The 13,216-nt window shown below is 43.2% G+C and overlaps 1 protein-coding gene across 1 annotated transcript; it reads right to left on the bottom strand.

Annotated features, from left to right (window-relative positions):
- Positions 1-1,193: 1,193 nt before the first annotated feature.
- On the bottom strand, positions 1,194-12,596 carry pdia3 (protein disulfide isomerase family A, member 3). The gene is made up of 13 exons (XM_015963868.3): positions 12,250-12,596; positions 11,338-11,416; positions 11,139-11,256; positions 10,942-11,049; positions 10,740-10,869; positions 10,516-10,632; positions 9,930-10,055; positions 9,569-9,751; positions 7,115-7,223; positions 6,395-6,523; positions 6,159-6,238; positions 1,797-1,854; positions 1,194-1,716 (listed from the first exon to the last, which is right to left on the bottom strand). Exons 1-13 carry the CDS (start codon positions 12,381-12,383, stop codon positions 1,600-1,602), a joined length of 1,488 nt encoding a protein of 495 aa, XP_015819354.1. The 5' UTR covers positions 12,384-12,596; the 3' UTR covers positions 1,194-1,599.
- Positions 12,597-13,216: the final 620 nt, after the last annotated feature.

Raw genomic sequence — 13,216 nt, 5'->3', positions numbered from 1 at the left:
ATGTTGTTATTGTTTATGGCCTGACCCAGGGGGAGCATGGAGAGATTGAAGAGCAGTGGTCCAAGAATTGAGCCTTGAGGGACCCCACATGTCATGACCAGCTTTGATTTGTGACCACCAAGAGAGATAACATAACCCCTCTTTGAGATGTGATCAGAAGCAACTATGGATTGTACTTGAAAGTCCCACCCCTCCTATCAAGAAGGATTTTGTGGTCCAAAGTATCAAAAGCTGCACTGAGATCGAGCATCACCAGGACAGATGTTTTGCCTGCATCTGTTCTTAAACAAATATCATTCAATACTTTAAGTGCAGTTTCAGTGCTGTGGTGTCGTTTAAAGCCTGACTGGAGTTTAGCAGGTTTTTTGTCTTGAGAAAGTTGTTCAGCTGGATCATAACAGCTTTTTCAATAATTTTCCCAATGAAAGGGAGATTAGAGATTGGTCTGCAATTATTCATCACTAAGGGATCCAATTTTCTTTAGAATTGGCTTAACAGCAGCAGTTTTCAGTGATTTAGGAAAAATACCTGACATTAGGGAACAGTTAATTGCCAGTAAATCAGCTTTTAAGCAACCAAAAACACTTTAAAAGTTAACTGGCAGGACATTCAGACAGCAGGCAGATAAGTTTAAGGCCTTAACTATGTTCTCCAGCATTTTAGCACTAGTCACACCGAAAGCTGGCATTCTAGTCAGATTCCTGCTGTGGTCTGGTGTTGGGTTGACATGGAGGAACAAATGGTTGAACTAGGTTTATGATTCTCACTGAAACAGGATGCACTCATTAGACTTAGTTTGGGATAGGAGTTAGCCTCGACAGTACCTCGACAGTAGCAAACAGAACACAGGAATTGCTCATCGTTTCTAATGAAAAGATAAGCAAGCAGTGAATATTTTATTGTTCCTATTCTAAAACACTTTGACAGAAAAAAAAAATCCAGAACACACTTGGTAGACTGTTTCTCAGCTGGCCAGGGAACACCTTGGGATTCCCCAGATCTGGGCCAAGTAGCTGGGGAGAGGGAAGTCTGGGCTTCTCTGCTTAGGCTGCTACCCCCGGGACCCGACCCCAGATAAGTGGACAAATGGATGGATGAATTTCATTTTTTAACAAGTGTCAGACAATTATACTTTTAGCTTAATGAATTCCCTCCCACAAAAAGATAAAACTAAAACAAAATCAAACGGGTCCTTTACATTTTGTGGGCCTTTTTATTTCACAATCTTTCCAAATGTACAAAAACAAAAACCAGTTACAAATAAGGAAAATTGTTAGCCCCCATGATGGCAACAAAAACCAAACAAAGTGCATCAGCCTGACACAAAACAGACAGACCAGAGAAATAGAAATCTCAATTACCGGTTTTTAAAAGCTGTCCCTCTTCCCAAACAAATTTTCTATTGTTTTAAAACATCTGGCAGACCCTGGCCACCACCTTCCACAGTATCCAGAGCAGCAGGGCACCTAAAAGATGGCTGCCTCTTTTGGACTTTGCATTTCAGAGCAGTAAGAGTGGAATATAATTTAGTTCTTTTCCTTCCCCAATCCTCCTCTTGGCGCTGTGATGGGGTGGGTATCGAGTTCTTGTTTAGAGGTTTTATAGCTCCGACTTGTCATCCTTCTTCTTTTTCTTCTTGGACTCCTCCTGCATTACCAAGGGGTTGGAGGCCTCTCTCTTCAGGTAGGAGATGAAGTCGCTCACTTCCCGTCCACCCTGTAGAAGGAGCAATAGAACGCGATAATGAAAGCGCACATGAATCGAGTTTAGTGGCATGAACAAGAACTGGAACTCGCCTCGTATTTCTTTGGGCTCATCTTCTGTCCGGCTGGAGAAAAGTAGATTGTGGGAAATCTGACAGAAAGTTGGGAACAGAAAAGAGTTTAGTGACATTTCACACCAAATTTTAAAGACCCACTCTAATAATCTTTTGTAGCCATTTTAAATAGTTCCCAGTAGTCTAAAACTAAGATAATGCTGTTTTTATCCAAAATCACAAAACCTGTGCTTAGTTTCTACATTGTGGTATTAGCCAATTAAAAATCCACCTCTGGATTGTGGGCGGAGCCAAGGACAGGGACACTAATAAGGCACCTGACTTACAAGCAGGGGACTCAGGTTTTGAATCCAGGCTGGACCAGATTTCTTCAATTTAGAAATTGCACACAAGCCGGTCAGCACAGACAAAGCAGCGCTGTGGAGGAGCGTGAAGCTCAGAGCGGGTGAATGACTTCTAAGCAACAATCCGGACGGCTGAGATCATCTTCAGGAAATGCGTTTATTTATTTTTTAAACCCAGAATGAACAGACCATTTTTTTCATAGCTTAGAAGTCATCTACCCGCCCTGAGCTCCTCCTTCATGCCACCTGTCCGATAGTTACAAAATGAAAGCTGAACCGACGTTTTCATGCTGTGATTTCCACATCTTTTGCCGAGTCTCATTTGGACGTTTATTAAAATGTAGGTGTCTTATTACTGTAGTAATATATTGCTGTAAAAACATTAAAAACTACTTTGACAACTAGGGATGGGTACCTTTGACATTTGAATCGATTCGGTACTAATTCCCGGTACCTAGGAATCGATACCGGTACTTAACGGTACCAATTTGATACTTTTGAGTGTTTATTATTTTAATTCTCTTTTATAATTAAATACCGTAAATCCTCTAATACAGGCCCGGGCCTGTATTTGACTCAAGCTCATCAAGCTCCAGGCCTTTATTGGAAGGAGGGCCAGTATTAGAGACAGGCCTCTATTTCTATTTGAGCCAAATGAACTAATGGTTCACTGGAGTTTTTGACAATTAAAAGTGCGCCCACATTTTCAAAGTTAAACACAATTCTTTTAAAAACGGTAGTTTCCGCTTCAGCCCTCTCCCCCCTCCCCCTGCGCAGTGGCTGCAAACTCACTGATGCGCCTGCAGCCACTCGGAGTTCCTGCTGCTCTAAACATTAAAATAATTATTTCAGTTTCTGTTCCTCACTTCTGATTACCTTCAATGGTGTCTGTTTGTTGCAACACCAGGTACAAAAACTAACTTGTTTTTATTTGACTATTTTTCTGTCCTGTCTGTTTATTATCTTCCTGCATCTCCTCTCGATCCTAAAGAGAAACTGCTGCCTGGGTTCATATATATTCACCTTATGAGTTACCTTTGAACTGCAGTTCTAAAAGATCTACCGACCGCTAAAACAGCGGAGCGCTTGCTGTTTGGCGGCCGTATCAGTGATCAGTGCGTCGGAGGACAAGGTGATGCCCGCAGCGCCCCGCTCCACAGCATGCAGCGAAACGCATCAGGCGCAAATAAAAGACAGAAAGCATTAAAGGAAATGAACCGACATGAACGATCGCGTGTTAAATTAGTTTTTGAGGTGGCGACACCTGATTGTTACTGTGGCCGTGCTCAGGAGGCAGATCTACCGACCGCGAAAACAGCTGAGCGCTCCCTGCTTGCCGGTCGCATCAGTGATCTGTGCGTCAGAGGACAAGTTGATGCGCCCCGCTCCACATCAGGCGCAAATAAAAGACAGAAAACATTAAAGGAAATGAACCGACATGAACGATCGCGTGTCAGTACCTACGGTCTGGCACAGCGCGTTGCTGATCACAGAGAATGTGATCATACGATAATTCAATAGGGAGCGTGGTTTCACAGACGCGGAAGTGAGAGCGTCGGTGAAACGCCGGCTGCTCTAGGAAACCCCCGAGCGTTCGAGCGTCAACGAAGTGACACGGAAATGCCGGGCTTTCCAGAAGTAAGTAAGATAACTTACTATGAGCTGATAGTTCGTTGGATTGATCGGTAGGTTGGAAACTCTGATCATGAATCTGAAGAAACGATGACTGAGTGGTGAGCTGGAAAGGCGACTTCCGTTTATAGCCGCGGTTTGTGATGTAGGTGCAACGTGGAGGGAATCCCCGCGAGGGGCATGCTGGGAGTCCCTACTTCGCGGATTTTCACCTATCGCGGCCAGGTCTGGAACACATCTACCGCGATAAACGAGGGATTACTGTAGTTCATACACCCCCTACTGCTGCTCTCCAGAGTGTTCTGCAGCATAATCAGCACGTTCTCTTTGAACTTGATAGTGTAATGACCTGGCTGGGGTTGTAAGCCAGGTGCATTCTGGGTATTGTGTTATATGTGTTTCCTATCGTTCTGCTAGTTCCTATGTGCTGATTTGCGTGTTGTGTGAGTGTTATGTAAGCCACAGGGAAGGTGATGTGTGTTCTGTGGAGCGGGTTGAATTAGCATGGTTAACTGACACCGTGACTCTGTGTGGTAGGAGCGTGATAGAGGATGGGTGTCTGTAGCGTTACAAAGCGTTGAAGAAAAAGCCTATTAAGGGTCTGCTTGAACTCCTACTGCCTCCTGCTGGTTGATTTGATGACTATAACCCAACCGCTGGAACGCTCGTACTTGCTTGTTACCACATTCCATCCGGCCACAATAAGAGGCCGGCCTTTATTTACCTCCGCTGACTCCGACACCGGCCAAAATTGGAGACCCGGCCTTTAATTGAATACCGGCCTGTATTAGAGGATTTACGGTATATATTTTTCTCAATATATAACAATATTTGATAAATATCACGATAAATAACATTCAACTGTTTGTATTTTAACATCGTCCTTGTAGTTTTATAAGCTGATAATTAAACTGAAGCAAACATCTTTACTGTGAACTAAATTTACTGTGTATCTTAATTCCTTTTGCCGTCTCTTTTCATTTGATTTTTCCTACTGGGAAGCTAGAATTTCCGAGGAGAAAGCGAACGCACCATTAGCTGATAACAATGGTGGCAATGGAAGCTAACATATCAAGCTAACGTTATCTTAAACAGTTTATTTAGCTGCTGGAGCAGATTAAAACGATGATGCCTCACACTTAGATCGTTGTCGCTGGTTTCATCTTCACCCAGTTACCCATCACATTTAGTGAAGTGGACCCAAGCTGTAGCGTGCGTTCCTTCTACCATGCTGCTCTGTTTACAACTGGCTCGCAACGACATAACGCTCTTGCGCGTGCGCAGCTGTCTTGGCAAGTTCTCGTTATGAAGGACGGGTACCGAAACGAGGCACCGTTTCAAATGAAGTGAATCGGTGCTCAGTCGGTACCTTAAAAAGTACCAAATTCGGTAGCCAAAATGTCTCGTTGGCCCGGACTTGAACTCAGGTCCTCTGCATGGAAGTCAGGTGTGTAGTTGAGGTATCTATGGGACGTTAGAATGCTGATAATACTCCTCAGAACCTGAGGGGCAGAGCGGAGTGGAGTTTGTACTCCACCAGGAGGGCTTTTGACGCCACAGACCCCGTTAGTTTTAGGCTGTGTTTTTTCATGTTACTGATTCAGCTATTTGAATGCAGAAATACTCAGAAATGCAATTTTGAGCTTAAGTTTCTTTAGGTGTGTCCTGTAGCATAAGAAAATGCCTCAAGAATGTTAAAACAGAAAAGGCATGATTTTTATGAGTGGCTCTTTAAAACTGCCCAAAAATAAAAAATAAGCACCAATGACCAGTTTTAGTAAAAATACTAATAAAACCACACATCTAAGATTTACAGAGCCTAAACGTGGTTTCACACTGGAAGCATCAGCGGCATGAAACGGCAGCAGAATAAACGGTTTACACGCGAACTTCAAAGCGGTCCGTTCCGCGCTGGCAGGGTCTTGACTGCGGAACGGCTTCCTAGCTGTACTCTTCGCTTGACGCGCGAGATCCAGAAATCCAGAGACGTCAAATGTTTGTTCATGCAATCCGCCATTAAACCACAAAGAAGAAAATCATGTTTGTTATCGCTGTTTGATGTCATATGATGTTGTTCTTCTCCACTGCCAGGGATAAAGCCATGAAAAACACACCGCTGCGCTTCTGGAACGATGCTGTGTGTAAATAAGCCGTCGGGTCACACATAAGCTCCGTATATATGAAACTGCATTGCTTCAGTACTTTTTATTTGAAAACTAACGTGGATTTTACACTGAAACCGTGTGCGATTTCCTGTCCAGCCCCATGTTGGTGCGTTGCAGCAGGTTTGAAACACTCCAAAGACTACAGTGGATTCTAGTTGAAGCTGTGACGTTCCGCGCCGCTGATGCATTCAGTGTGGAACCGGGCTAAGGGGCTGACAGCTCAGAACACCCATGACTCACCCGCTGACTTCATACGGAGATGGCACATCGTTGGCTGTAGCGTCCATCTTGGCAATAACAATGTTAGGATCGTCGGCCAGCTGCAGAAGCCAAAGATCACCGGTTATGACCAAAACATTCAGAAAACTGCAATTCCAAAATCTTTTCATGTTCTTCATCATTACAGGAACCAGAGTAAACCAACAATATAATATAAATAAAAAAACTTTCAGCATACGATAAGCCATCAGCCCCACCTTCTCTCCCAGCTCGTTGTATTTGGGCTCCAGGTTCTTGCAGTGACCGCACCACGGGGCGTAAAACTCAATCAACACGTCTTTGCTGTCATCGTTAACAATAGAGTCAAAGTTCTCCGCTACCAAAACCTGGAAATGAACAGGACACAATGCACACTTACTCAGATGACCTCAGTCTGAATTACATCGTGAGGCTTTGTTGCCTCCTCCAGTTTCAACACACACTGGCAACATTTCAGGTGCAGAACTTTCATCTTCCAGGCAGAAAACATCATGTCAGTCAGGCTAAATCCTACATCTGTTTCCCGCGTTTTGGAGATGCAGGCTAACCCTAACCCTAACCTTAACCCTAAGGCCAGGCAGGCAGCTTCCTCAGCTGAGAATGGTTTTCTAAATATTTAAGACAAAAAAGAGCTGAAATTTAACACTTAAGTGTTAAAATTCACAAGGGAACAACAAAAAAAGGATGCATCTGCTTTTCTACACAAAAGCTAATAGGAGAAAAATAAAGCATGAAAGCATAGCTGGAAAAAGTACAGTTTTTGTCTCGATTTTAATAAGTTCTAGGAAGCATACTGTTCAGAAACATGGTTTAAATATCATGTTGTTGCACAGATGGCTACTCGCGTGCTGGTTAACAGACCAGCGTACTCGGAAAGTGAAAAACCTCGAAGCCACAGATGCAACAGCAGCTGGGACTGACACTGGGAGCAGTCTCACCTTCACAGGCCCATCATTGTCCTCAGGGATTGGCTCCGATTTGAGGTAACGCTTCACCTTTCCATCAAAGTAGTCCTGCAGGAATCGCTCCAGAGCTTTTCCATCTCGGCTGTTGGGAAAACAAAAAAGGTAAAAATCAGCCGAGCTGGGAGGTGAGACCCATTCCCTCTCCAGGCCTGCATGTGAGCTGAAGTCATAATCCACCTCAGCAGCTTCCTGAGCTGAATGTTCATGACTCAGAAGAAAAGTAAACCATACAGGTGAGGTTCACTGAGGAACAGACACTTGTACCTTTAGAAAAATGACACACATCAGAAGGAAACTAAACATGTTGGATTGTAGACAACTATTCTATTGGAGGAGATTAGACCTTTGTGGATATCGTTGAGATGGCTCTGTTCTATCAATGACAAGGCTTTTAATGTTGAGCTTATTTTAAAATTTGCATGGCCTGAGTGCAACTAATCTGGACACACACACACACACACTATAAAATCTGAGGGAGCACCAATGCACACAGTTAGGGTTGTCACGGTAACCGGTATAGCGGTAAACCCCGGTAAAAAAGTTGACAATAAAAATAACCGTCCAGTTTTTAAAAAACTATATTATCTCGGTGGGTTTACCGTGGCCGCGGTTTCGGCGCGATGACCCTTACCAGCCACCGTCGCTTCAGCTGACGTTCCCGCGGCGCGCACACGCACTTTTTAATTTGCAACGGCACCAAAACTTTGAAGCTGAAATAATGGCCGAAGGAGGCGACGGCAGCGCCCAGGACATCCATCAGCCCTCAAAGAAGACTAAATCGGAAGTATGGGCATATTTGGGATTTCTGAAAAATGCTGAGGGACAGTTAATAGAAGACGGCTATCCCGTTTGCAGAACGTGCAGGAAACAAGTGTCTGCAGAAGGCAGCAACACTTCAAATCTCATGGCACATCTGCGTGACGATCACCCACGTCTCCACAGCCAGTGCAAGGTAAGTTAACATTAGCATTTTAGCTGAAATGCATGACGTGTGGACTTTTGGTTGAGGGAGAATGCAACGAGTCACTATATACTGCAGCCGCAGCGTCCTCTGCCAGCATTTAAACCGTGTCACGGACACCCTGTTGCTGGATGAAGCATCTTATTTGTTGATGATGAAGAGAAATATACAATTAGTTCCTTGTCATGGATTTGTTTACTTATTCAATGCCATTTATACTTGAACATTTGGATTTGATTACATAGTGTAGTAGTTATTTTAGTAATTTGTTTAAAGTGGATATTTATTTTAAATACATATTTTTTAAGGTTGACTTGTACAGAGCTCAAGTCATGTGTGGACTGGAGTTTTAGATTTTCATTTTGATAATGAAGTAAACAAGTATATGAGAAAACAAGTGGTGTTTCTTTGATTTGTTTACATATTGTTTATGTTTTGAATGTTTGGATTTGTATAATTTAAACCTGCACTGACTACTGTAACAAGTTCCAGAAAAATAAGCTATTTGTTCCTTTACTTGTGAAAAGTTGCACTTTTGCTAAGGCTTTGTGTTATTTTAGGTTTAATAAACACTGTTAAACCTTTTCAGAACTATTTCAGTTTGTGTAGAACAGGACTATCAATGCTTTCTGAACATATGCAACACCGTTTAAAAAATACCGCGATAATACCGAAAACCGTGATAATTTTGGTCACAATAACCGTGAGGTTAAATTTTCATACCGTGACAACCCTACACACAGTCGTCGTTTTCTAGGTCCAAACATCTTTGTCTGCGACTTCAAATGGTGTTTTTCTTTTTGGGACTCGGGTAGTTTGAAGCTAGCTTGTCCAGATTTGCCATTGTGGCTTTAAAAATGAGCGGTGAAGGGTTGAGCCCATCATTGATGAAGGAAAAAAGAAAACATCGTCCAGTCGCAAAGTGAAACCTTTAAGACCAAGTTTGCTATAGTCTCTAGTGTGAATGGATGTCTTGTGAGCTGATCTCTGGGGAAAAAAATCTTGGGAAGTAAAAGTTAGCCGGAAAACAAAAAATGGCGGGATTTGGTGTCTTATTTCATGATATCTCACTCCTGATTGGCCAACACCACCGACTCCATTTGCTCTGCAACGTTGATGTTTTATCACCACGAACAACATGACTGAAGGAGTTCTGCTGTGTGGTGAAGTTAGTTAATGCTGATAGTTAGCGTCCACTAGCCAAGACATTGTTGTTTCCTGGATGCTTAACCAACAACGGCCTTCCCTGTCTTGAGTCCATGACTTGTTCAAAAACAAGTAAAAAAAAAAAAAAAAAAAAAAAAAAAAAAAAAAAAAAAAAAAAACATTCCTCAGTGAACTTGCTCGTTGCACACCAACCTGGATAAATATCAATTGAAGTAAATCATGTCTACAGACTTGGTCATTTATCTACCAAGACTGGTTAGTAACGAAAACAATTCCATAGTCGGTTCATCTACACTTACGAGAACTCTTCAGTCATGACGTATTTGTCTCCCTTGGCAGTGCGGATGGCAACCAGAGGCAGCTCTCCAGAGCTGCCGTCCAGGCCGAACTCTGCCACATCGTGACTGAACAGGTTCTTGCTGGCAACGGCAAAGTTCAGCTTCTTTCCCTGATCCAGGAAGCTTTTAGCCACCTTCATCACCCTGCAAGACATTCATTGGGTTTGTTGGGAGTCATGTAGATTAAAATATAGGTCATTTTAAAGATATTCCCACTTCCAGGAAATGTGGATTTTTACTTTCACTGCCACTAGAGACACAGCAGCATGTGAGGCTGAAGCTGAAGAGAGCCAAGCACCTCCAAGATGTCAGATCCACCAACCTGTTCCTCCAGTAATTGGAGCCTTTAGGGTTTTTATCGTAGTCCACATCATAATAAGCCACCAGCAGGTCTTTTCCTTTCAGCTGATCTTTGTTGTCATCCGTCATGTGAGGACAGATTCCAAAACTGGGATGGAAAGAAACTGGATCGGTTAACAGAAAGGACTCTGCAGCTGAACAGATTTAAACATGTTAAACTCGGTGTTCAGATGACCTAAAAACAGCATATCCCAGCACGCTGCCTTAGAGAAAACCAGAGGTAAACAGACACCTTGCAGGTTTCTCTAATCTGGCCGCATGACAGCTAGGGGGACACCAATAAACCAGTTATCTCAGGTCCTTGTATTGTTCTACAGTAGAGGTTCTGAGGCCGCAGGCAATTTGTGTTTTGAGCCGAATGAGAAAAAAGGTTTAATTTCTGTCCAGACCAACAACCTCCTCATGACACCAATTAAACTGCCTTGCTTTCCTCTTCCAATCAGAGAATAATGGAGTTGGTCCAAGAATAATTACAGAAAATAATTTACACTTTTGTTAAACCAAAAATAAAAGGAACCCTGGCACCCTCTTCAGCACATTGTACTCACATGTTGTCCTGGATGAACTTCTTGATTTTGTTGCTGGTGTACTTGTCGTCACTGAACTTCACCGAGCCGTCTTCGAACTTGTTGCTGAGACGTGGTGGACGGAACAGGACCACTCCCCTAAGAAGCAGCCAAAAAAACATCTGTTATCTTGACTCTGGAGTTTTACTTCCCTTTGGGACTGGCTGCATGCTGTTCTTTGGTCTAATGCAAGAGGAACTACTCACTCTTCATCAATGCCATTGCTCTTGAGCAGGACGTCAGAGTTGGTGTGGGCAAAGCGATAGTTATCCCTCAAGGCACTGGCGGCCTTCAAGAACTCGGTCTGTGCCGTACTTTTCTCATCAGCAAAGAACCCTGGGGGGAAAAAGTACATTTAGAGAAGGGTGCAAGCTGACCAGTAAATGAAACATCTTGATGTTCACTCACCGACGACACTTGCGTCGCGATCTGAAATGAACTTCTCAAAGTCTGCCTCGGCCTTGAGCACCACTGAAGCTGGTCCGGCCTGCTTCTTGAGGAAACTGACAATCCCATCTTGGCAGAGCAACAACAGCAACAGAATAATGAGAAATCACAAGTGGCAGAAACCAGATAAATTATTTGTGAATATAACTGAAAAATACCTGCACTTCTGGGACCATCATAGGGACCAGACTCCTCTCCATCCCTAAAGATCTTCAGGGTTGGGTAGCCGCTCACACCATATTTGCTGCATGTGTTGCTGTTGGCTGTGCAGTCAACCTAAAGTGAAGAAGAATCCTTCATTTCCTTACATTAAAGCGTTCAGAGTGTGATGAGAGTAGAGACCGTTAAGTGTGATACCTTGACCAGAGAGACGACGCCTTTTAGACGCGTGGCTGCTGCCTCGTACTCAGGTGCAAGCCGTTTACAGTGACCACACCTACAACACAGGTAGCAGGGCTCGAGTTACACATCAGATAAGCTTGGTCAAAAACCTGGAGGCAGATCTACATTTGTGGAGAGAAAAAAAATAAAGCTGCAGATACTTTAACAACGTTATTTTATGGGACTACTAGCACACTCCACTCTGAAATTAGGAAACATGCAGCATTCCAGCGCTGCGTGGGATTATTCTGAATATTAGAAGACTAGGCTACTAGGGTAGTAAATATTCACATCTTCTAATCTGGAAATTTTCGTTCTGGCAAAAAAAATCTGGACTTTTGAACGCAAACTACAACAATTCCAAGTTTGGCACAGAGGTATCACGTCACATGTTTCGTTGACCAATCAAAGGTGGACACCAAAACTTGACCAGCCAATCGGGTGGTTACAACTGTGAGACCACGCCCTCGAACTTCCTCGTAGCATTCCCACACAATTCCCATAGAAAAGATTCCCAAATCCCAAAAGCCTAAGGTGCAATTGTGAGCTCACATTTAGCAGACTCTTCAAAGTGATGTCCAGAACCCTCCAGCACCAGTTCTAATTCAATTAAGCAGTTTATTATATTTCCACTTCAAGCTAATATGCTAAAGCTAGTTTCCAACCAAAAAGCTACATGAATAGATGTTCATTTCCAGTTAATCGGCACACCAAAGAGCAGATTCCAAACACAAAGCCATTTTTCTAATGACTTAATATGGGATTTTCACACGCAAGGTTGGACAAAATCACCAGTCCAGCACAGCGAGCCTCGTAGCTATATGGACCCAGAAAAGTAGCGGTAGCTTTTTCTACTGCTAATGCGGAAATAAACGTAGAAAGTCTCACCATGGTGCAAAAAACTCCACCAGAGCCAGATCATGGTCTCCAATCCTGCTTTCGAAATCATCATCCGTGTACTCCAGGACATCACTGGCCCGGGTGAACCCGGCGAGAGCGGCCAAGAAGAGCAGCCTAAACATGGCTCCCGGAGCTAGCTAAAATGACCTGACTTTAAATTACACCGGAAAGAAAACTTTAGGTTACTGATGTGGTCCGTGGCTGCCCCGTCCGCGAAGTGCACGCAAAAGCTTCAGGATCCCAGAAAGGGCCGAGGCTGACACTGCGATAGAGAAAGAGAAAGAGGAGGATGGAGGTGGCGAAGACGTTTGCAGGCAGCGGGACTTCGACTCGTAATCGGCTCGTGTGGCAGCTTCTCATTGGCTGGTTTGACATGTCAGTATGTTTTCATCAGCCAATAAGAGAGACTAAAACAAGAAGCCAGCGTCCTTCAACCAATCATGACCCAGCACAAATCAAAGATCCTGTTTAACACGCGGAAAGGATTTTGTACCGCAAAAGCACTAAAATTGAATGAAACTGGAAAAATCGTCGAGTATGTTTGTGAGTTGTAGAAAATTAACTAAACAAGATAATTTCCAGTTCTTTTTTTCGTCAAAAAATATTTACAGGAGTAAAATATTATTTACGCTCCATGGATACATCTTCCTACTTCTGTTTTTCAAATAAAATGTGTATATTTTACTTATTTGCCCCTGTGATTCAAACATTTTTTATATAACAGAACAGAATTTCCCTGAATCAGTTGTTTTGTAATCAAAGTTTTAGAATAATGTTGCGCCATTTGTCTTATAACTTATAATTTATATTCTGCGACTTCGTGGAAACCGCATATGTAAGATAAACCACACACACACACACACACACACACACACACACACACACACACACACACACACACACACACACACACACACACACACACACACATCGAAAAAGGCTCACCTCGTTCTGT

This window comes from Nothobranchius furzeri, chromosome 4 (assembly GCF_043380555.1).
Source record: "Nothobranchius furzeri strain GRZ-AD chromosome 4, NfurGRZ-RIMD1, whole genome shotgun sequence".
NCBI classification, from domain to species: Eukaryota; Metazoa; Chordata; class Actinopteri; order Cyprinodontiformes; family Nothobranchiidae; genus Nothobranchius; species Nothobranchius furzeri.
Note: the sequence above shows the minus strand (reverse complement) of the source record. Positions and strands in the feature narration are given on the sequence as shown.